The 25,509-nt window shown below is 36.0% G+C and overlaps 3 protein-coding genes across 3 annotated transcripts; 1 reads left to right on the plus strand and 2 right to left on the minus strand.

Annotated features, from left to right (window-relative positions):
• LOC144434325 (medium-chain acyl-CoA ligase ACSF2, mitochondrial-like) lies at window positions 1-1,733 on the minus strand. Its single transcript, XM_078122776.1, has one exon. It carries the CDS (start codon window positions 1,731-1,733, stop codon window positions 39-41), a length of 1,695 nt encoding a protein of 564 aa, XP_077978902.1. The 3' UTR covers window positions 1-38.
• Window positions 1,734-4,548: 2,815 nt separating this feature from the next.
• Window positions 4,549-5,448, plus strand: LOC144434326 (uncharacterized). The gene has a single exon (XM_078122777.1). It carries the CDS (start codon window positions 4,549-4,551, stop codon window positions 5,446-5,448), a length of 900 nt encoding a protein of 299 aa, XP_077978903.1.
• Window positions 5,449-7,006: 1,558 nt separating this feature from the next.
• Window positions 7,007-24,254, minus strand: LOC144434073 (peroxisomal carnitine O-octanoyltransferase-like). Its single transcript, XM_078122528.1, has 16 exons — window positions 24,152-24,254; window positions 19,209-19,350; window positions 18,450-18,574; window positions 17,981-18,162; window positions 17,339-17,469; window positions 16,124-16,235; window positions 15,421-15,514; window positions 14,541-14,651; window positions 13,809-13,910; window positions 13,130-13,213; window positions 12,606-12,713; window positions 11,129-11,256; window positions 10,547-10,670; window positions 9,662-9,834; window positions 9,083-9,202; window positions 7,007-8,303 (listed from the first exon to the last, which is right to left on the minus strand). Exons 1-16 carry the CDS (start codon window positions 24,191-24,193, stop codon window positions 8,183-8,185), a joined length of 1,899 nt encoding a protein of 632 aa, XP_077978654.1. The 5' UTR covers window positions 24,194-24,254; the 3' UTR covers window positions 7,007-8,182.
• Window positions 24,255-25,509: the final 1,255 nt, after the last annotated feature.

Consider the following 25,509-nt stretch of genomic DNA (forward strand, 5'->3'; position numbering starts at 1 on the left):
CAGAACGCCAATTTGATAAAATGGTAACGTTCAAGATACTAACATTTGTCAGAGAGTTTTAGTCTTTCTGATGCTTCCTTGGCCAACTTCTTACTTTGTATTTTTCCAGATGATGTAAACGGGAACGATTCAAATCTAAGTACATACTTCGGCATATGGAAATCGGGAATCCTTCCTTTCAGGTATTCTAGAATGTCTACCTGTCGCTCAGCTTCTCTTTTGCTTTGAGTTGACGAATCTTCACACAAACAGAGGCATAACTCGTTGCCGAATTTCATGTCTGGAACAGGAACTACCTGGACATACTTCACACCTGGGTAGTCGACAAGTTGCTGTTCAATCTCAGCTGGATAGATGTTGAAGGCACCTTTGATTATCATGTCATCCTTTCGTCCAAGAATCCTTAGACACCCCGTTTCATCCATTGTCCCGATGTCCCCAGTGTGATACCATCCTGATGAAGTCTTTACGGCTTTGGTTTTCTCCTCGTCACCCCAATAACAGGTAAAGATAAAGGGGCTTCTAACGCAAACTTCCCCAGCAGTGTTGATATCTGCTACCTTGTCGTCTTTATCAATTTTCACCTCCACGTTTGGTCCGTTGTAGCCAACACTTAATGGAGTGGCTTCATCTAAGGAATGGAAACTGATATATCCTGACTCGGTTGTGCCATACCCGGTTTCTATGGGTGATGGTATAATTTTGGAAAGTTTCTTCAAGACATCGTGAGGGATGATGCCACCACCAACACTGCATAGCTGTAGAGAAGACAGATCATGGTTGTTTTTGTTCCCAACTCCAACGATATCAAATACGTGATGTGGAAAAACAGCCATTACAGTGGCCATCTCTTCCTCAATTACCCTGAGTAAAGTTGAAGCTTCCTTATCCTCGGGTATAATGAGTGTCACTGCACTGAGAGCGATGACACACAGCCTTGCAACAAAGAGTTTGGTTGTGAAGGGATTTGAAACTATCAGCCTTACATTATGCTCTCCTCTCTGTGCTGCTGTTTGCAAAGTGACCTCAGGATGAACAGTAGATCCCTCGATGATAGCACGGTGAGACATTGCAACTGCCTTTGGGAAGCCCGTACTACCTGACGTAAAGACAATCACGCAGATGTCATCTGGATCTATCCTTATTTGGTACTCTTGTATGTTCTTCTCTTCAACCATCAGCGACGCTAATTCGGATACCAATGAGATCCCCTTTAAACACTCAGATTCGACATTGCTGGTTAGCACATGTCGGAGAGAAGGAAGTTTACTGAGGGTCTTATTAGATGGATTGCCAGCTTGTAATTCAGGACACATCTCCTGGAGTACATCATACTGCTCAGGGCCAACAATTAGAGCTGTGCAATCGACTTTGTTTATGACGAAACATAACTTTTCTTTGGTAACTTGTAATGGAATCAGGACAGCTATGAGACCAGTGCGAATACAGGCTAAACTACTGATAACAAATTCGTAGCTTTCATCTCGCCATATACCGATGCGATCCCCTTGTTTTAGAGACAGCGATTTCAACCCACGAGATAGTGAGGTCATGTCACTATATAGCTTACTATACGATACCCTCTGATTGCCCTTTCGAAATATGAATGATTCATGATCTGGATACAAGGTCACGTGTTTATCAAACAGCTCCCCAATAGTAAGACCACAAAATGTAACCTTACCAGGTTGATGGACATAACTCTTGGTCAAACTTCTTTCTCTGATCGCCATATTCTAGCGTTTCGATATAGCTTTCCTAGTATTTGATAAACAACACGCCATTTTCTTGTATGGCCATGGGTGTATACAATCACATGACTCAGTGACAGGTGGGACCTTGACATGTCAACTAGTAATGAATAGTCCTATATTTGCGTTAGGTCGATAAGCGAACGCCTTCTTTTGTCGCCCTGGCTAAAAACGGAAAATCATATTTCAGATAACCCACCCCCAGGAACACAAAAATTTGGTTTTCATATCAATATCATGTACCCGCATGCATGTACGCACACGCAAAAATACTTTTAAAATATTTATGAATTTAATAGGATACACTTCCATGTCCTTAAAATACACATGTAACACAGGCACTTGTTTCCCGAGATACGTATCAGAATGTTTCTATCAGAATACAATAAAATGTTGATAATATCGATAATGTTGACGTGTTTAGCCTACAATATATGCCCTAATCCTCATCCATGTGGCCACTTTAACTGAAAGCCACCTACCTCATAAATGTCCCCAGCAAATGTTCCATATCCATATAGATATGTTTAAAAATCTCCACAAGGTAGAAACCATCCATCAATTACTTCTCGGTACAAGTCTTTGACAAGATATCATGATATAAATAATACTTGTCTTTGGGTGAATTTTACAAAAACACGTGCATATATAGTTGGTCTTAATGTAAATGTGTTCATCGCAATGATATATAATCTAGATACTAAATATCCTCTCTGGAGATCTTTGTCTGAACTTTGAACTTAATCCAATGTGCAGTGAAGATATACACCAGTTCTGTATAACACGCGACTGTTGCGTTTTGGTGATAAGCTAGACACTCAAACAGGTATTGCTGTTGTTAAACTATATATGTAGTCCATATTTTTGATAGTTTAAACAATTATTACAAACGGTACAGACCTGTTACGGCACAATATATAGAACTGCCTGGGAGATAAGGCCAGTTCAGTCTCTGTTAGCATCAGTCACATAGCAGCATTTGTACCAGGTCCAAGTTGATACAGCTGGGTCCAACCGGGTTCATATTTTATAATTACATTCAGAAAGAAAGAAAGGACAGGTTCGAACAACAAATTGCAGATTCTGAGCCGGCTACTCTAACGTCATGACTACATATTTGGATACAAGACGAGTACCATATACCACTGGCAGGCAAATACGAGACAGTACAGTAATTTGATGTGTGTATCAAATTGTAAAGTATATATTTGATGAGATAAATTCTGCTTGAGTGTTTTTGCTTTTTGCACCGTGTTGTTTTGCAATCATGGGTCTCTTGGCTACTTTTGAATAGTGAGAGGTTTATAAAGGAACAACGTAGCTAGTGAGTTGAGTACACTTGCCCAAAACAGACTTGAAAAGCCAAAACATACCGAGGTATGAATCTGTTTCAAGGACATCAACAACTTTATATTTACTAGTATATTTAGGGGCAAAGGTTATGTATTTAAGAGTCATGATGGGTGACCGGCTTGGAATCTACAGGTTGCAGGTTCGAGCCCCGTCGCTGACTGCTGTTTGTTTCTGAGTGGCTAAAGTCCTTGGGCAAGATTTGAACCACGACTGTGCCTCAGTCAACCCAGCTGTATAACTGGGGATCTGGTAGGCAATGTGAAGGCTTTAATCCTATGCGCTTAAATGGCTGCAATGGATTGTATGCTCCCCGGGGAGTTGAGGAAGACTAAAGGGCCGTTGTGCTGTTCTGATCCGAGCCAGGGGTAATAATTGTAAAGCGCTTTGAGCACGGAGTGGGAAAGCGCTATATAAGAACCCAACATTAAGTGGTTATACCACAGGGTAAAGGACCAATGATCAATTTTGTACTCGCGCGATTTTCCGGATTTCTAATATTATTTTCTGTATATTTCAAATAAAGTTTTAAATACTGTTTCCTCTTACTGTTTTTTTTCTATTTCCTACCTGATATCAATGTCTTATCTGAGTTTTTATCAGCTTTGCATTAATTAGCTTGCTAGAACAAACTCACTATTTGCCCAAATTAACGCATTATGCCGTGAGTGTAAACATCTACTGATCCGACTAAATGGTAATCTTTTAGTCGGATCAGTAGATGTTTACACTCACGGCATAATGCGTTAATTTGGGCAAATAGTGAGTTTGTTCTAGCAAGCTAATTAATGCAAAGCTGATAAAAACTCAGATAAGACATTGATATCAGGTAGGAAATAGAAAAAAAACAGTAAGAGGAAACAGTATTTAAAACTTTATTTGAAATATACAGAAAATAACATTAGAAATCCGGAAAATCGCGAGTACAAAATTGATCATTGGTCCTTTACCCTGTGGTTATACCGTAAATCCACGCAGTTGGAAAATCATTTACCTGGCAATAAATTCGATGTGCCATGCTGTAAGCTGAGGTGAAGCACAAAAATGATAATCATTTGGCATCTGTTACCTGCCTGTACATACCTTTCTGTGGCAACCGGGGGGGGGGGGGCTAGGGGATTGGGCAATTGTCATAGAAGGCAAACTACAATACGAGGAGGATCCCGCGCAAAGGGAGTTCTCTTTGAATGGGGTTACTTTAGGATGGCAAAAGATCGATCTGAGTTCATCTCCATGATTAGGCATTGGAATGATAATTTGTGTGTGTGGAAAATGAATAATTACATTATTTGCAAGTTTATGCTAATCAGTTGGAAAGGTTAGACATGAGAGAAAGGTGCTACCTAATTGATAACTTAAAGCAAGCCAGTGCATGCCAGACATGCTGCCATGTATCTTTGAAAAAAACGGATAACTGTGCATATTTTCTTTCAGAACATTAAAAAGGATGTTTACTGTGGAAGAAGCTATCAATTTTACACAAAATGTCTTAAAGATTGATAATCCACTAAGACGTTTCAAGGAGGATAAACTGGATTTGCTGAATTCCATCATCAGATCCTTTCATAATTCAGTCCCCTTCCAGAACATAACCCTACTGAGTAAGGATAAGGATAAAAGGAAAGCGTCTTCAATAGAGGAAGTAAGACATGCTGCCTTTTCAACAATTGGAGGCCTTTGTGAAGTCAACAATCCCATTTTAAAATTTCTCCTTGATGCTCTTGGCTACCATATTCTATTCATACCTGGTACGGTAGGGACTCCAAGCGACCATGTCTTGATGATTTGTAAAGATGTTGTTCATACAAATGATCAGTATCTAGTTGACGGTGGCTTTGGATTTCCAACTTTTCAAGCCATTCCTTTAAACTTCGATGAAGCATCACCCATCTACATGGACTCGTTTCTTCAGTACAAATTTGTGAGGAAAGGTGATATCATAGAAAGACAACACCTGACACAGAAATATGCTTCTGAATCCCTGGAAGACGTGAGGTCTCAAACTACAACAGGCACTTGGAAAAAATCCTGTGATTTCAAACTAACACCAGTTGATCTCGGTCATTTTGAAAATCCAGTGAGTGATGTTTACCAAATACCTGGAATTAGTCCATTTCTTATTAGTCTTAGACTGGCCAGTTTCAAGGATGGTAAGTTCATAGGATTGAAAGATTGGTGGCTTCTTGAAGAGGGGCAAGATAGTCGTCTTCACAAGACAAAATTGGAATCCACTGATGAGATGAAGAAGGCTATTTCTAAGGTTTGTCCTCAAATTCCAAATGTACAAATCAATAAAGCCTTGAAGTACTGGGAGCTAGAGATAGAGCCAAATTTAGTGGAAAAGTAAGACTGAACTCCTGGAGTGATCACTTGAGCAGTTGAGGATGATTTATCTTAAATAGAGCCAACAGGTGTTATGCATTGCCAAACCTCAAGTACTCAAGGATAAACTATGGACTGACTGGGAAAACCTTGGAAGTTCCACAACATGAAAGCAAATATGAGACATGATCATGCCATACAATCCCAACCCTTTGTGTATATTCGTCTGTATAACACATCACAACTGGAGCAAATGTCAACACAAAAAATTACAAAGACAAACTCAGTAAACGAACTTCGTTCGTTGGAGGGTGGGGGTGGTCTGGCATCATTCATTTTCGCACTTCTAACTGAATTTCGACTGAAAATGTTCACTCCTTCAATGATAACAGATTTTGTATTTACTACTGAGATGTTGATAAGTTGATACAAATTTACTTCTAATGTGAGATATGGTGCTGGGTTCTGACAGTATTTTAATTTGTTTAAAATGTTTAAAATCGTGTTTTCACATTACATCAATCTTAGTGGTGTGACCGCTATAGTTTTCATCATAGTTTATATATATGTATGTCTGATGTCGCACTTGTGAATGTTTGTTTAGGGGGGAGGGAGGGTTTTTGAAATATATGAATTATGTTTGTTTGTTGAGCTTGTGTGACATTGTGCAATTGTCCTTAATAAACAGTTTTAATCTTTAACATTACGGCTGCAGTGGCACCTATGACCTCTGTCACTCTAGGTTCACAGGGTGGCAGCTGTGTATATCTGTCAAAAGTGATCAACAATACATGAACATATACAGTGCTACCATGAATGTTGATGTAAATATCCCTATATACAACCTTTAAAAAAATGAATTTCTTGTATGTTATGGGAAGACAAATTAAGTGTTGTGTAAGATGCATTTGGTCAAGTACTACACAATGTTCTTCAGCATGATCTTTTCACAACCATTCCTTCATCTTTACAAAGTTTGGAGGTCATGTTATACACATAACGGCAGGCTATAAGGGCCTTACCAGACATCTATTACCCCACGTTCTGTTATAAATAAAATGTTTCGGCAGAAAGCTGGGGGAAATAGTTGCACGAGGGATAAAATGATGTCTACTAGTACCTGAATAAAGGCAGGCAATAAGTGATTTTAATAACATCATATTCTTAGATATTTTCTTTCTGTAGTCATATAAAATCACTGAAAAGACTCTTGTGCTACTTGACTATATAACTGCACAAGGTAAAACAGAGTTACAACTAGTGTCTCACTGTATGTAAATTGAGTTCACTGTGGGTCACTAGGTCATTACCACATAACGTGATCTGAAACAATCATTGAAGGCTGCATAAAAAATAATGTGTTATAAAAGAATACAGTACCGTAGCCACTGGTATAATTGTGAAGAGCAACATCCACCTTACACGGTCATCTTTAGTTGGGGATGTATCTTTACTTTAGACTTGTTTAGTCTAGCCTTAAACTCTTAAAGTTATTAAACACACCTTAACCAATGAAGATAAAAAAAATTTATTCAATATTTTAAATCAATATATACATAATTGATGGAAAGAGTTTCCAGTATCTGTAGTCTATTTTCTTGTCTTCATTTGCAAATAGCAGTTAAAAAATTCTACAAGTCTACAATCTAAAAACTGTACGGTGATTTACCTATGGCTGAAAAACATATCTTGTGTTTTGTGAATAAAAGTTACTATCTCTCTCATACTACAGCAAGTAAACATTATAGCCATACATCATGATTTAAACAATTTTAATATCATTTTACACCGAGCTTGAAGAATCAGCGGATAAAGTTTATAAAACAAGCTTTCAATGAAGACATAGTCCCAAAGTGGTGTGCCTTATGGCAAAGTTAAGTTCTTATGCAAATGTGAATGGTGTCTCTAGATACAACATAATCTATTGACCGATTTGCTATTTGACCTTGAATATGGCGGTCAAGGTCAAATGTCAAGGTATCAAAAGAAAGCTGACCTTTGAGGTATAGACATTTAAATGGATTCTTTGTGTATTCAGCTTCTTGAGTTAACATAGAAATAAAGAAAAATTTTGGTCATTTCATCTCAAGAATGTTTTCATTGTCAAAGGTCATGGTCTTATCAGAAAGCTCATTGATAATGTGAGGGTAGACACTTGAAAGGTGTCCATATGTATGAACCTTTTGGGAGATACCAGGCAAAATGTGCTTTCCTATCACGAATATGGTCGACATTTTGGTCTACAGCTCAAGGTCACTACATTAACTTGTATATGCCTAATGTAGTCAAACCCAAGTCATGATTAAAATATTATCACTTTAAATGTTTTATTCAAAAAGTCATGAAGATAACCCAAATTTGGCTATTTAACATTGAAGAAGACATTCAAGGTAAAAGGTCAGGGTCTTAAAAAGAAAGCTCGTATTTGATAATATGGATGTAAGCATGCAATTGGAGGGTCTACGGTGTAAACACTTGAGTGCAGTCACTATACATATTACATCTCCAAAGTTGAGATGCATGTTGTGAACAAATATGGCCACCATTTGGCCACATTTGATTCAGTTGCAAAACACAATGACAGGCAAATGTCTCACAGGTTTGGTTGAAATCAGGTGGTGCATGCCAGAGATATGAGGGTGAATGCACACATGGATGAATGGATGGATGGACTGACGTTGACGGAACCCTATGTAATAGTCACCTATGAGCAGTGCCCTTTGGAGGCTAATGACATTCCCTTTGATTCTGTGAGTTTACTACAATTTTGCTGTTGACACCAGGGCAAGCATTTCTTGAACATTATTTTCAAAAGTTTCAGTGAAAACTGTACTGTTTGTGTCAGCATCACTGTTCCATGAGGAGACTACCAATCGCAGACTGCAATGATAAAGACAGAAAAATAATAATTGAATAACAGTACACTGAATTGGAATATTCCCAGTCTGATACTGTGAACATTTTAATTTTGCAAAACAAGCTGATATACAATGTCACATGTTGGCCCAGGAGGGTGGGGTGGGGTGGGGGTGGTGGTGCGGTGGGGTAGACTGATTGACAATGTTTGACTACACTTATAGTAAATTATAGCAATCACTTTTGTAAGATTATGTGTTGATTCTCAATAAATACATTTGCCTTATCACATGTAGTGATTCAATTTACCAGTGGAGTGATTCCATTTTTATGTCAATTTACATTTGTGTGAACACTGTCTCAGCTATTAAAAAGCTAACATTAGTTTAAAGCAAAATTACATATGTTTGTAGAACTTTTATTTGATGTCAAAATACGTAATTAACCCTCTGAAGTAAAAAAGTTCAAATGGGATCAGTGCTGGTACATCATACATAAGTCAGTAGGGTCAAAGTTTGGGTCAAAGGTCAAAGTCTCAGGAGAAAGTTTACACAAGATAATATGTGGGTAAACACTTGAGTGGAGTCTCTCTGTGGTAAATTTTTGAGTTATGTGTTTATACTGTATATCACAATCGTTCTTTACAAATATGACCACCATTCAGTAAATAGTTATATGAGCACTAACTTGAAAAGTAATGCATATGTATATTTATCATGTTCTGTATTACCATTCCACAGGATTTAAAGGAAATTGGCAACACATCATTACTGTCTTCAATATGCAAGAAATGGTTTACTCACTCTTTCTGAAGAATTGAGTAGAAAGCTCCGTAGCCATTAGCACACATTGGAGCAACTAGACCATGCAGAGCCGAGTATCCATTGAGACTTGAAGACAGGATAAAATTACCATTACCACCACTAAAAATAATAAAATCATCACTTAAGTTTTACTACATCACTAATACAGGAATAACTTGGCAGTTAGAAGATATAAAAATGGTGAAAATATTGAACTATTCAACATGAGCTTGTTGCTCACTTCAAGCTCTCATTGCACAATAATAATCACCTCATTAATAGTATTCTTTCACAAAATAGCTCTCAACCTATCTTGAACAAGGTCTGAATAAAGGCAAGCAAAGATAACAGGTACACAGATATAGTGGTTATGGTCTTGTCAGTGAAATAACATGAAAACAAAACAGATAAGCTGAATTTCAAACTTTGGATTGCATTTATACCCAGAAAAGAGTTCAATAGGGCATGTTTTTAGTACAGAAATTAAGCCAAAATGCAATTTATTCTGAATACTTTATAATAGGGCCATTTTAGTACAGAAAGTGAACCAAAATACGATATATTCTGAGTGCTTCATACCTTTTTACATAGGACTCATCTAGATATATATCTGGCAGGGGAATACCATTTTCTAAAGCTATCATCTGTAATCCAAACAAATGTCTGTCACATCCTGCATTATTCTTGCATTCATTCATCATCTGTAGGTGTTTGGCAGCAGCCTTATTCAGTAACTCCAATTTGACTTGGGCCTACAAAGTAAAATAACAAATCTAGACATTTTGAAGTGAACAGAAATACAGTTTACTTTCTTTGACTAGGGAAAAAAATAAGTTTAACTGAAAGATGTCACAAGAAATTCTTTTTTGGAAACAGACTATATGTAGATGTACCAGTTATTTCCCTAACATGAATAAAGAAGACTTAGTCCGTTATATCTACTAAATTTTACAACCAAATTATTTTTCATTTGCTCACATTACATGTTTACATGTATGTTCAATGTACTGCAGTGCTGGCGAATGCTCAACATTGTACCCTCATACACCCTCGTGTTGGTCAACTTGACATTCTTGTTAACAGTCATACAGATTAGTTATTCATTTACTATCCATCGCTGTGATTGCATCAATCACAGTCAAATCTATTATACATTGTGTAATCCTGTTATAGTTTATATTTTGTGTGTTCTTCATGTCGATAGATTCACTTTAGTTTTCCTATTGTAATTTTTTGGGGGATGACAGGAAGCAAATACAAGGTTCCAGCTAATTGGTAAAGTGTACACCTACCCTCTAACTTTGTACAAATACACATAAAAAAATACAATCAATATATATATTTGATATTATTTTCTAACCTATCAGAGTGAACTCTATAAAGACCTTGATATCTACTGGCATTTTTAAATTTTCACACTTGCACATTTTTAAGTTTAGTATAAGTTATTAGGTCTCTACTTACTGATGCATTTTTGTCTAGCATAGCTTTGCAAAATTCTATATTCTCTACAGTACATGTTCTGACTGTCTCTGTCCTTCCATGGTAAAACTGTCGGGTGGTAGCTGTTTCATACGTTGGTCCTGGTCTAGATAGAGAAGAGAGACACGTTAACAGCCCATTGTAGTACACCCCGACATTGCAAAACATTCGGATTCACTTTCAAGAAAATTTTTGATTCTGTGAGTAGAAATTTGCTGCCATGAACCCAGAGTCCATGTGCATTCATTTTCGTGAAATAAGAATTATTAAGCAAAAAGCGCTATGACACTAGTGAATAGACTGAATAGACTGTTTAAAATTTCCCATCAAGCTTAAAAATATCTACAACAAAGCTTGAATTCACGATTTGTTGCACTTAAAACTACAATGATATGTAATTCGAGCTTTTGCAAGTGGCCCAAAACAAAAATAGTGTCCATGCAACAAATTTTTGCTGTATTTTAGGAAAACTGTCAAGGGTTAAAAGTACTTGTACTTTGTATCCCGAATGCATACAAGGGTTGATAATATTTGAGTAACTAGTTGAGATATTACAGTACTTACTTTCCATGCAGTTTGTAGTACGTTAGCTGTATTGCTGACTGTATGAATGCATCTGGATGGATACGCTTAGATTTCAACAGTCCTCTATCAAACTTGGGTTGTGAATCAAGTATAGTAACATTTGAAGTCTATTGTGTGACAGATTATAAAATTAAAATAGTCAATAGTGATTCTTAATACTGATGTTATGCATGGCTATTTTGATAGACAATGGGCTCATGAAACATTGTGAAACAAAATTCCTGCCAACTGAATTACCAATTGTCAGTTACCAATTCCTTTGTTTGATTCCTTTATACATCTTCGTTAAAGTCCTACTCTGCATATAAAGAGGAGTCGGATTAAGATGATACTCATTATGTTAGATGACTCTGACCTTGTAACACACTTACAGAGCTCACACAGCACCTATGAAATTGCCGTTTTAGAGAGTATTACAGATTTTCATTTTCTCATGTTGGACTACGGTATTATGAATAACAGGAAAGACATTTGTCACTGTACTTTTGAAAAAAAGGTGTGTTTTGGGGACTGTATTTGTGAAAATGTTGGCTCGATACAGCTGGAAGTGTTGAGACTCCGACCCGGGATTGCAATAGCCCTTTAATTAAAGGAATATTATACTTCACAATACAATATCATCTGAGTGTATCTATTTTATGTTCAATTTCATGAATTCTTTCAAAGGTTAATGTCTATTAATAATATCTTATGTTTCTTTGAATTCTTAAAGGGTTCAAGATATGTTGATAAAATTATGTTACAGTTTGAGATTTCATCTAATGAGAAACTATTGAACCATGTCAATCTATACATCGTGTGTCCGCCAGATGTGCTTTATATAGAATACTTCAAATTCATTTTATTTAAAATTCACATTGACATTAAAAACTAGGAGTGAAAAACAGTCGTCTTTCAGAGCTATAGACAAAGTAAGTCCAGAGAGATGGAAAGATCCTGTGTGATTCTCATGGATCCACTTAATTAAAACTAATTTGACAGCTAGGGATTCAAACCCTGGCCTTTATAAGTCTGATTTCACTAGCTTGCTGTCTCTACTCAGTAATATGACAGAACCCCATGATATGCAAGTGCAAGTGTGGAGTACTTGGGGTATTTGCATGAGCACTTGCAGTGTTCTCTGCACCCATACTTTCATGAGTATAGTGAATGAAAGTGCAGCATAAAACACTGCAAGCACGAGTGCAAACACCCCTGACTACCCACACTGGAACTCACATGGCATGGGGTTTTTATTATACATTGTTTATCTGAAATGGCAAATTTCCATAAAAATCATAAAAGTCATACAATTTGTGTGCAGTGAATGATCGCATCCTCATTTGCATATCATTTGCATGCAGATATGCAATAATGTTTTTGGTATTCCACTGCAGTATGGGCTCACACCAGTGCAAGTAATCTCTAGTACATATATGTAATAATGCAAAGACTGATTGTTGAAAGCAAACCATACCTCTCTATGATGTTGTTCATAACCCTGTTGTATCTTTGTCAATATTTTGTCATCGATAGTAAACTTCAATTCTTCAGGTAAAGGAAGATCTCTGACTTCAGTTGGACCCTAAAATGATGAAAATACACAGACATATGAATCATCTTACATGTATACACAACAGCAAAGTTAGGCTTGATTTCAAGAATACTCTCGATATAAAGTTGGAAAGAAATTTGATAAATTCCTTGAGAAAAGAAGTTTTGTTGAGACAAATTTCAAATCAGTGCAGCAGCTACATAATGTGTGTTGTAATTTTGTTACATTTCATCTATGTATTTATTATACCATACTTTTCATAGCAGGACGTATTGAAATAAAACATTTATTATTCATTATTCAAAGGCTTTCAAAACATTTATGGAAAATCAACATTCAAAATTTTTTACCAAATTGCTTGCCTACACTGTCTCTCATTACATTAACCACTTGCCATCATTTTCATGGAAAGTGGTGAATCTAGTAAACCCCAAAAATATACTTACCTGCCATTTTCCATCCTGTTGCTCAATTTGCATACGTGCATAATAAGCAGAGCCAAGAAGTGTTAACCCATCATAGGCTGCATGCTGAAATATAAATTTAATATTTTACATTATTATGATATATGGATACATGTACATATAATTAATACATTAAACTGTTGAATTGCCCCATTTCCTCCCTACATCACCAGGATTATTCAGGTCTTACATACAGAATGTTTAAGTTTGAAATGTTAGTAAATATGGTGTGATGTGATGGTATTTGTGGAATTAATGCCGAGTGGTTCATTAAAAAAAAAATCATGTATTATGTATAATTATGTTACTTCAAAATATAACAGGGTGCACTGTCAGCCTTATTTCCAGTAACATTTACATAACATAATGGAGAGGGTAAGGCTGGGTGTCAAACAGAATCTTTTCAAAAACCAAACTTTTGTTAAAACAAAAGCACTGGGCCCTTGCCCAAGAGAGGGCGCTAACATGGCCTGGTATGATAAATATGACTTGTATTAACTTGACTTGCACCTTTTCTCAATATAAATGACACAAGAATAGAAACTAATGACATGTCTGGAAAAAAGAAGATGAAATTCATAGATAACTTCTTAAATATGCCAGTGGAAGAATGAATGCAGGTGCATTTGTATGACAAAAAAGAATTCCTCTATAAACATACATCAGCATTTAATGAAAAAGTTCCATTCCTATGACTGGCTAACTGGTAGGATTTGTCATAAAATCTGGAATTCACATCACCACAAAGAGCATGTTTGCACAGCTGAAAAGATAAATACAGAAGAGAAACATTTAGACATTATACCCAATATTTTCTTCCTTCAGCCATGGAATTTATGAATGACTTAAGGGGCCTTGTCACTGTGAGTCTAAGACGAGTAATGACAAAACTCTTAGGTCATGAGTATATTCCGGCTGAGTGAGGAAAAATATTCGGGAGTGATATAATTATACGTGAACAAGAATAATTTATGAAAATAGTACTCACAAAATAATATGGTCAGGTGACAACCATCCCCCGAATAGTGCATACACCACACCATGCACAAAATACAAGTAAAGGATATCTGAGACACATGAGTTGTATATTCTACTAATACCATGGCTCCTGTTGTGGTGATGACTTAATGATATGCAATTGCATTCCCATCTCTTATTTTCACATATGTACCCATATTCACACGCACACCAACTCACATTGATCGGTTGTCAGGGCAACGTGGTATTAGATGTTGTATGGGGGAGTTGACTGGTGCAGCTTGTGACCAGTGACGGGTAAATCTGAGTTATGCATTGCTTCCAGTCTATGTATATTAATATTTATCACTTATAAATTACCATTCAATATCGCTACTTCTTTATAAAAATTTCATAGCTGTAATAATTCATTTACCTCTGACATCTCTGGTGCTGTATTTTCGATTGCAATTAAAAAAATACTCTTTTCTATGCATTTCAGTCTTTCTTCATTCTTTGGGTCAATCTTTATCAGGTGATCTCTGGCCTGCAGGTATTTAATCAAGTAAGTTGAATTATTTTTTAAGTATTACCCCAAAAATTTTCAGTTATGTTCTAATTTTGGTCCTCTTTTGCACATGATTTTCAAGAATACAGTCAAAGCATTTATCATTGGGTGAGTTTTAAGTTTCTCCCATTTTGTCACAAAAACTATTTATTTTTTTTGGTCATACAAACTAACAGAAAGATTATGCCAATAAAGGCTTTGATTGCAATATCTCTGTATTACTTTGACCAATGATGCATCTTTTGGACAAATATCCTTGAAACAAAGTTCTTCAGTCTCTCAACACTTTGCCAGCTTGTTCCCAGTCCTTTGGAAATAATAAAATACATTTTAAGAGTTCACAGTCTTGTTTTCAAGGAAATCCCCATGTGCCACATTCTTCCTTATAAGGCGAAGGATATCTTATGAATTCACTGTGATTACTAAAAACTTGGGATTTTAAATGAGATAAAATGAGTTGGTTTCATTCACTTTTAGTTATCAGTACAAAGTTGGCGTTGAAGTGACAATGACATGCGGGTTTTGGTAGGGAACTTTTGTTAAACGTATTATCAAATTGCTTGTATTACTAGTGTACCATTGGAGACAGTCAACAACATCTTTAACAAAAGCTCACAAGCAAGGCCTGTACATCACTTCCACCCAACTGCACACTAATAAGTGAAAGTGACTCAAATCAATGTATTTTATCGAAGTTCTCATCCTAGTAAATTTACAAGGATGATATCCATTCCGTTTTAAATCTCACCTCCTTCCATGGTTCCCTATCCAGTGCCGTCATTGTCCCTATATTTGGTACACTGGGGTCACTGTCACATTTGTCTTTGATATATTCAAGTTGTCTGAAAAGGATGCAAATTAATACAATAACAATCAAATATTTCATATTATCATTCAATATGTTGTTATGTATACCATACTGAATTCCTGCGAGTTTCAATTTGTACTTCACAAAATTTTTCTCAAGCAACACTACTTGTCTTTCCTTACTATCTGTAGCTTACATACATGTACAATACCATCTAGCAGTTCACATATACAACTCCATGACAACCATGGCCATTTTGAGCCATTTTTATTTCTCATCCTACAAAAAAATTTACTTTTAGTGGATCTGTTTTGTACTACCAAAAACAAATATTTCTAAAAATGTCGCCAAATTTAGAAATGGAAGAATTTTCGCTATAGTAAATGCATGGCACTAAAATAAACTTGATGTAAAGTGTAAACAAAAGAACTATTTTTTCCTCACCACGTACTGGCTTTGTATTCATAGCACTACATACTGATTTGAAATTGATTATGCTGTCTGAAACATTTTCAAGTTTGGCCAATTTAGTTAGAAGGAGGGTGGGGAGGAGGAGGGTGGGGGGGGGGGTGGGGGGTTCTGAGGCTTAACTAAAAGAATTTAATTTTTTATCCTACATTGAACTACTGATCTCGTCCCTTACCTTTGCATTTCAGGAGCAGTAATTATTTCACCGTCTTTATCAACAATATCAAATGTATAATAATGACCATTCCTCAAAACAATGATATGGCTTGGACAGTCTCCTTCAAATTCTAAATTTACAAGAAAATATCAACATGTTAAGAAATGTCACAAGAGTGTCAACTTCTGAATTACATGTTTCCATGCACAAGCGCTTAAGCTAAGTTGAATATTCTACGTCACGACAATGTAATGCATGTCTATGTCATAAAAAATTTATGACTACATTACTGCTTCTGCTATTTTCGAAATATGATTAAAATGTTCAAAAGTGACCTTAGGTACTTTCTCTGATTTTTCTTTGATATTACTGGTATAATTATGTTATTCTCCAATATTTTTCTTCATTCACCTGGAAAATACTCATGATCTAAGGATTGTGTCACTACTGGTATAGTGACTCGCATCGACAAAGACCCCTTAGGTCACTCATATTTTCCTTGGCTGAACAAAGAAAAATATCAAGGCAATAATATATAATCATACATCTGAACTGTGAAATCAAGTCTCAACTGTGGAAAACTTCACAATCTTCTTGTCCAAAGATTCAAGCAAAAAACATTCATTACCACAGATGATCTATAATTATCTTATTCCTTCAATTTTTCATATTGACAATGATTATCATAGCAATGTCTGAAAGAGTTCACTATTGAGGATATGTTTGTTAAGATGACGTTGACATTTTTCAAGTTCCTAGTTGCCCAAAGCTACAAATGGAGGGCAGCTTTATAATGCATTTCATCACAGTCCCTCTATCAGAGGGACTGTAATTGCATACAGTGTATCAATGCAATATCATGACTTTAAAGTGGCCATATGGATGAGGATTGGTGTTTAATTTGAATTTTTGATTTATAAAACAATTTTATCATGGCTTCCTACTTGAAAAATCAATGTGAAACAACATTGACCAATTGTGTGTTTGTAACTCATTACATTACAAAAAGCTAAAAAAATGTGTAAAAAGTTTGTTATTGTACATATAATAATAGACATTTTACACATCTATTAATATTTTGCACCGTATTGAGTTACAAACTGTGAAACACAGACTTGGTATATGTGTTTTCATATTGATTTTTCAAGAAGGAAGCTATGATAAAATCATTCCATGACTTTAAAATTCACAATAAATACCCAATCCTCATCCATATGACCACTTTAAGCTTACCACTTTTGAAGTATCTGTCCAATCTATCCATCTGATTTCTTGGAATCTTACATGTATTATACAAACTTTTATACTGAATCATACTCAGGGCTTTATCTCCTAGTCTTTCCCTTTCCAAAGGCAATTGTTCCCTGGAATCAACCATGGTATGGATAATTATTAGTATTAGGAATATTGTGTTGTGTTGTGCCATGTTGTGTTGTGTTGTGTTGTGTTCAGTTGTGTTGTGTTGTGTTGTGTTGTGTTGTGTTGTGTTGTGTTGTGTTAACTGTGTTGTGTTGTGTTGTGTTGTGTTGTGTTGTGTTGTGTTGTGTTCAGTTGTGTTGTGTTGTGTTGTGTTGTGTTGTGTTGTGTTGTGTTGTGTTAATTGTGTTGTGTTGTGTTGTGTTGTGTTGTGTTAATTGTGTTGTGTTGTGTTGTGTTCAGTTGTGTTGTGTTGTGTTGTGTTGTGTTGTGTTGCGTTGTGTTGTGTTAATTGTGTTGTGTTGTGTTGTGTTGTGCCATGTTGTTTTGTTATTCACAACACAACACACCACACCACACTACAACACAATTGACACAATATTAATCTTAGTTTTATCTGAACAGGACATTAGACTTGATAACAAAAAACAATGATAGTTGAGTGAGAACATAACTTACTTTCTGAGCAATTCCCAAAATTTCATATTAAAATACAACAGAAGAGCACACCGTTCTAACTGTACACCTTCTGTTGGTGGCCAGATATCCTCAACAGTAGGAAAATATCCACCAAAATTAGAATTAAGAACTGTTGAACCACGTAAAGTTAGATAGACGCCATTTTCCCACCATTTTTCAATCTGCAAAATAAAAGGTTTACGTGGTAAATATATCCTTTACGGTGAGGAAGCAGTGTTCAAGGACTCTACATTCATAGTTACAAATGAGAATTTCTACTCACAGATTCAAAGTTTTTTTGAAACTTTTTATAATCCACAAATTTTCACTGATGTCTTATGGATGGTACCACAATGGCCTATATCTCTGATGATGCTGACCAGAAGTCAATGAAAATTATCAAATTTGTTTCATCTTTCAATCTTCCTTCCTTTTTATCAGCATAATATTGTTCTCTCGACTCACTTACCCAATTTCTTTCATTTTTAGCTTTTTCTAGCAACTTTTCATGCAACTTTTTACCAATTCCATCCCCAAAAGTTTTCACAATATGATGTGTTTTCTTGTATTCATCTTGATTAACATGTGGTTTTACTGTGAAGTAAAAAAATCATGAAAACTGTCTGTGACAAGGCATAGATGTAGATACACGGTTTTCACTAAGTTTTTGGAGCAGAGAGCCAAATCAGAAAAATCAGTGGCCATCTTGCTGAATGATAGTGACTTGCTGAATGATAGTGAACAGTTGGGTAAACTCCTATCGGCAATATCCCTACATTTATTAACCTGGAATCCATGTGGATGGGGTTTTGAATTTGTTGGCTTCCCAAATCAAAATTCAAAATCCCAAACCGCATGGATTCTAGGCTATACATGTATTTAAAAATGTACACTACAACAAGCCAAGTTGTACACATTCAAACACAGATAAGTATCTTATCTGTGGTTCAAACTAGAATTTATACCCTGGTTGTTTTACATAATGACAATGCGTGCCTAAGTATGAGAAAAAAACCCATTCAGAATTGCTGTTTTTTTCCCCACTTTTTCCAAAATCAGGCTTGCAAAGGAGTTATTATACTTTGCTCTATAAAGCCAAAAAAGACTCATGACTTAAGGGGTCTTTCAATATTTGTCTTTGAGTAGTATTGACAAGCCCCCATATGTCACTCACATTTTCCTCGGCTGCATAAAAAATAAATATTGGAGGATATAGAATTATTCGTACCTGACTCTAAGTACTTTGTTAATGTCTCTTGTAGTGGTGGAACTGGTAATGATGGTAAAGTGTCCTCATTCAAGAAGGTTTTCTCTTCTGTACTCATTGCCATCATTGTACTTGAACTCACTGGTACATGCCGAAGCAGAGACTATTGAATAAAAACAGAATTCAAACAGTTACAATATGCACAACAGGGGTGAACAAATCATTTCGTGAACTGGTGGTCCCTGGACCAGTGCCTTAAAAAATCCAGTGGTCCTGCTGAAAGAATTAGTGGTCCCAGGTCCCACTAATGTGAAACATTAAATCTTACCAATGAATCTGTATATTCAGACGACTTTTTAACATAGTTATTAACAGAAAGAAAGGTACTGGTCTGACGGACCAGACAAGGTAAAATTTGTGTGGTTCGCCCCAAATAATCGTTAGTCCAGGACGAAGGACCAGTAGATTTGTTCATCCCTGCACAACAATATCACAGAAATACATTGAATCATATTCATAGACCCTCCACTCCACCCAGGGTCTAGGATTGAATAGGTCACTTTATGACACTGTACATGCCATATGGGACTTCAGAATTTAGCATACAGAAGCAAATAAAAAACACAAATCAAACAGCTTCACAAAACATCATGTAGGTACATTGGAAAAGGTCACTTCATGACCACATATGACCTCTGAACCTTGCATACAGTAACAATACTTGGCACAAACCAAACTGGCTTTATCAGAAAGACCTTTTTTTTACCAGAAAAATACTCTGCACTTTGACAACAGAAATACAAAGGTGGATAGTGTCCAGAATGTACACGTAGTCTCTGGGAGCCATTTGTTAGTTCAGCGTAATTGTAGTACTAAATGAAAACTTATAAAATAGATGATATGTACTGGCCTAGCTGACAAGTGTCTTCTAGAAATTACATTGCGGGCAAAGTGTGCAGTGAATGATAGGTCTCAATGACAACATTCTTGCAGGATTTGTATATTCTTTCTGCATACATCGTTTGAAAGCATGTACTATTATTGGTCTTAGAGTCATGATGGCATAATTATGTTGTATTTGCTAAAGTGTGGGAACACCAGTAACAGCAAGGGAATATTAGGTATACTAATATAACTTGTACCTATATGATCATGTGCATTACTATATACCATCATTGGGTTGGAAACTCACTAAATACCATGGGAAATCTGGTTGATTTCACCTATATGATAAACACAGCTGGGAATTATGTGATAATGAAAGACATACATGTATATTTACCTACAGTAAAGTAGCTGACTCTGTCAAAGTAAGTGTTATATATCACTATCATTTACAAATTTCAAATTTTCAAAACTGCAAATATTTGACAAAAACTAAATTTTGTTCGAACAAATACGGTACATACCTTTATGCACATATAACTGCAGCAATGTGTACAGTTGTATATCACGTCAACAGAGATTGCATGAACATTGGTATGTGTATTGGACTATAACTTGTACTCTGACCATTCTTATCAGAGTTAATAGAACTATATGATGGCGTTGCCATGGAAATGTAAGTAAATGGTATGTTTATTTTTTATGTCTGACATGTCTTAGACAGGCAAACTAGGTACAAGTTGGGGGTCATATAAGTTTTTTTACACAATATTCAATACACTTTAATTGCAATAATAGTTGACAGAATAATATGCTACACTTTCTACCAATTTTTTTTTTTTTTTTTTTTTTGATGAACCCTCTAAAAATACCCTAGAGAACTAAGGTACATTAAAATTTAATGAAATCTTACTACCACTGTTCACTAAAATAGTGTAGTACATCATAGACCTTCTATGGTGGGTAGAGGGTCTATGAGTTTATAGATGTAGTAGATTGATTGATTGATTTTATTTGGCAAAAAAATATTCGGAAAACCACAAACTAAAACAGATATACAATATGGCAGCTATCACATTCACATGAAAGACAAAACAGGTACATCACTGAATACCTTTGCTGAGGATGACACAAACAAGTTTTAACAAATTATTTCCATTGTGGTCCTCACAACAATCAGCATGCATATATTCAGAACTACATGTCAAGGTCAAATGTTATCACACCACATTATTTCACATAACATGCTTTGTGTTATCTGATATGCTAGCTAGGAATAACAAACCAATAGCCTAGTATGTAGTTCAACCCCAGTTCTATAGTTCAACCGTGCATTTTTATAATCTAAAGCATAACAGGGCAGTCTGTTATGGTAGTACATTGCTAGCTACTATATATAGCACAAGGTACAACATTGCCTCATTGCATGTACACTGTAGGTGTCAATATTTTTGGCACAGAAAGAATTTACAATTTTAGTAACTTGACAATTTTTCACACCTGGATATATGTTGGCAGATCATTCAATAATTTGACAAAAGACAAAACTGTAAGTGACTGCCTAGCACAGAAACTCAATGTCTTGGTCTTACTTCTGTTGTACATATAAATGTACCTCCTGTTTACATGGTGGTCTGAGGTCATACTAAATATTACTAGCTTGGTTTGGATTAGACTCTTTCACAGTTCTCGGAGCTTCGCATAAATAGCTAAAACTTGGGTTGTTTTGTATGTACCGATATCTACTGTATAATTGTACTCGAATATCCCTGTACTGTGTGCCCTTATTGATCACATAGGGCTAACCTTTTGTTGACGCGTTAGTGCGATGCTCCGTGTTAACGTGAAGCTCGGGCTTTGCGTTAACACGTCAACAACAAGTTAGCCCTATGTTATTGATGAGGGCGCACAGCACAGGGATACTAGTATTCGAGTACAATTATGCAGTAGATATCAGTACATACAAAACAACCCAAGTGTTAGCTATTATGCACAGCTCCGAGGACTGTGAGAGAGTCTAGGTTTAGATAACCTTGCTTGAGATAGAAAGACCAAGAAAACATCTTCGGGCTTAGTGATTATATACATTTGTAGCTGTGTCACTTTGAAATCTTGTAGACCTTGGTACTGTCCCTTACCTTAATAATAGTATAGTATTGTCGGTCACCTCAAAGGAAAGTCATTCTGTGATATGTTATCGATATACTTCCACATTACAATGTATTTGACAATCACATTACTTTTGTATCTGAATCTCTTTATTAAATCATTTATCCACACAGTTATTATTTGTCAATTATTGATATCAGATTTTACTTCTGTATCAATCATTCTGCCCCCTTGTTATTTGTTTGTTATGATACATGTATGATAGATATAGATATGTTATAAGCCAAAAGGTACAGACAGCGTGATTAGATTCTAGAGGGTGTGAGCTGAATTGAAGTTAAAGTATAATATGGTGCTATCTCCAACTATCTACAATTGTAGTGTTACTATCAATCTAGCTGTCATGGCCATCTGACTATCACAGTCCATCCATTCAGAGTTTGAATGGTCAACTTCATGTGAATATCGCTTTAAGTCAAGGAACTCATCAATGCACTCCCATGTAAAACTTCAGGTGTTGATAAGAAATGATCATGTATTGACGCCTCGTAAGCATTTATGTACAAAGTCTGAATGGCTTGAGTGTTAATGAGATCTAACTGCTAGGATTATATGGGTGTAATTCTTTTACTGGGTTTTGGCAGGCCAATTAGCAAAGCCACATCTCAGTTCAAAACCCATATGATACATGTTTTAGGATATCACAGGAAACTGCCTCCTCTACTCTAAAAAATGTATTTATTTATTGCTTACTAAACCTGCTTGTTTTATATACATCATCATGTACTGTAATTGAACTGTCTAAATATATATTTTTATAAAATTAAATGTATGGATTTTGAACTTTTAAAAACTGACAGTGTATACAAGACTTACTGACTGATTGATTGACTAGTTGACTGTTTGCCCAACTGACTGACTGACTGACTGACTGACTGACTGATTGACTGACTGACTGACTGACTGACTGACTGACTGACTGACTGACTGACTGACTGACTGAATGAATTCAGTAATTTCCTAATTTTAATAACACACTGTAAAATTACATTCTTTCCCTACATTGTTTATGTTTCTGTAAATCAGTTAACTTAGTAATGGCATATCTTCAACACAGATAATATATCATGCCATATGCAATCTGTGATTGTCCTTTGGCTTATGCAGATAGGATGCTATTGTTGAAGTATAAGATCTTCTTCAATAAATTCAATGTTGACTTTTTAGTTTAACTGCATTTGAACCATACCTAACTATTAATTGACAAATCATTCTAGAATCAATATCTGGTCTAGCTAGGTCTAGCAAAACTAATAGTAGTATGTTGTTGTTTTGGGGTACATGGCATCATCATGCAGTAAAAGGTAGGCAATATCCAAAGTATATACAAAAGTAATTTAATTCTTAGAATGAGGAATGCTATCCAAACACTGGACGATACCAAACAAAAACCACAACCGGCAAAGAGCGTTAGGAAGGCCTCTGGACAGAAATAACAATCTTACTTTGCACATTACAGGCGTGGCCACAGGTACCCGAATCAATCTGTATGATTTTTTAAAAATGTATTGTAAATAAGACCTTAATACCATACATATTTTTTTTTAATCATACAGATTGCTTCGAGTACCTGTGGGCGTGGCATTAGAGTGACCTAGCTTGTGATCTTGGCACCCGCCACGATGGGGGTACACGTCCGTGAACCTTGTTCTTACACCCCTGTGGGAGTAAAATGTGACAATATTTTACCAGCTAGTACTAGTAGTAGTGAGACAGCATGTATGAATGAATGAAAAAAAAACCAAAAAACTCAAAACTTCGCTATATATATAGTCCTTTTCGATGCGGGGTGTTCATTCATGTCGGCAATGTTGATTGCTGACGATATTGTTCCTTGACCTTCATTGATAATGTAAACTATAGTATATACTGTTTATACATGAGCTGTACATGTATATTCTCAATCTTACCTTTGGTCGCAATGCTGATACTCTCGTCAACAAACGAATCATGTTGTAAACTCAAACCCCTGACATGTCCATAGTATTGAAACAAGTAAGTCTACTGTGCGCAAGATCTGTTAAACATAAATATGACACTCTACCCACCTGCCAGCTGATTTACAGTGCAGTGATCGCGTCGATCGGCTTTGACACAGATTTTGAAATAGCGCCCTCTTGTGGTCATTGTGCTTATGCGGAAATTAGAGGCCGTACGAATGGTATTTGTGTGGGTACATGCCGGGTCTCGGCATGGAGGTATAACTGTAAGGGGAGACTACGAAAGCCGTCAGGGGACTTCCAACTTCCAACTTCCGACTTCCAACTTCCAACTTCCAACTTCCAACTTCATCGAAATATTTATTTTTTAATTCTATAAATTTATAGTGGTATTGATTTAATTTTTCAGGTTTTACCGTTTCAGTACTAGTTGATGCTAGGTTATAAGATCAATAAAACAAAACAAAAACGACACTTTCATAGCCGCCTCCATACTTTGTTACTTGCCCGAGACGACATGGCATTGTCTGGCAAAATAAAATATCAAAAACGCAAAAGTACGTGCGACAAGTCAACTTGAACATGTTTGTAATCAACTGACTACACTTCCAGTCATGCCGATTTTATGGTTTATCGTAGCCTATGCCGAAGTTAACGTGAATTGCACAGATTAACCAAAAACCTAGATCTGCATACGTTCATAGTACAGTCTAGTACTAGTAGATTCGCACTAGATCTCGCGAGGGACTTTTTTGTTCAGTCTCACGTGTTTTGCTTTGTTTGTTTTGTTTTGAGTTTGTTATTAATTTTTAGTTTTGGAAAGGAAACTGAAACTGTCCTCATTTTTTCCCTGTTACTAGTTGTTACCACTTTCTAGTCCCAAGTTTTTACCCAACTGTTTGCAATCATTAATTATAAGGTCACTATTTCACACAAAAGAACACACCTGTGCTTCAAAAAAGTATTCAAATAAAGTACGAAAAAGCCCAGAGACTTCATGAAGCCTACGTGACATTTAGGTATTACTACGTACATCCATAGAGACCCTCCACGTGGAGGATCTGTGGTACATCGAACAGTATCATAATTAGATGTCAGTGGTTGGTAAACATCTATAGTGAGTGGCCTCATTTACTCAATCACAGTTGGAATATTTACCCCTCCACCGGACCCCACTTTTTTTTCTTCTTTCTTTTTCTTTCCTTTTTTCTTTTTTTTTGGGGGGATGTTCAAATTGTGAACGTTATTATATAAGAATACATTGTGTATGATTTATCAATGAGTTGTACCTAGTACTTACTAGGCACATGAGTATATATCAATCAATC

This window comes from Glandiceps talaboti, chromosome 4, assembly GCF_964340395.1.
Source record: "Glandiceps talaboti chromosome 4, keGlaTala1.1, whole genome shotgun sequence".
Taxonomy (NCBI): domain Eukaryota; kingdom Metazoa; phylum Hemichordata; class Enteropneusta; family Spengelidae; genus Glandiceps; species Glandiceps talaboti.

Bases quoted from the DNA above. Each gene is read 5' to 3' on its own strand.
- LOC144434326 (XM_078122777.1), top strand. From the start codon at position 4,549: ATGTTTACTGTGGAAGAAGCTATCAATTTTACACAAAATGTCTTAAAG.
- LOC144434325 (XM_078122776.1), bottom strand. From the start codon at position 1,733: ATGGCGATCAGAGAAAGAAGTTTGACCAAGAGTTATGTCCATCAACCT.
- LOC144434073 (XM_078122528.1), bottom strand. From the start codon at position 24,193: ATGATTCGTTTGTTGACGAGAGTATCAGCATTGCGACCAAAG. The intron at 18,575-19,208 runs GTACGAATAATT...TTTACTTCACAG, and splicing joins AACAAAGTACTTAGAGTCAG to TAAAACCACATGTTAATCAA. The intron at 8,304-9,082 runs GTGAGTAAACCA...TTATCATTGCAG, and splicing joins TACTCAATTCTTCAGAAAGA to TCTGCGATTGGTAGTCTCCT.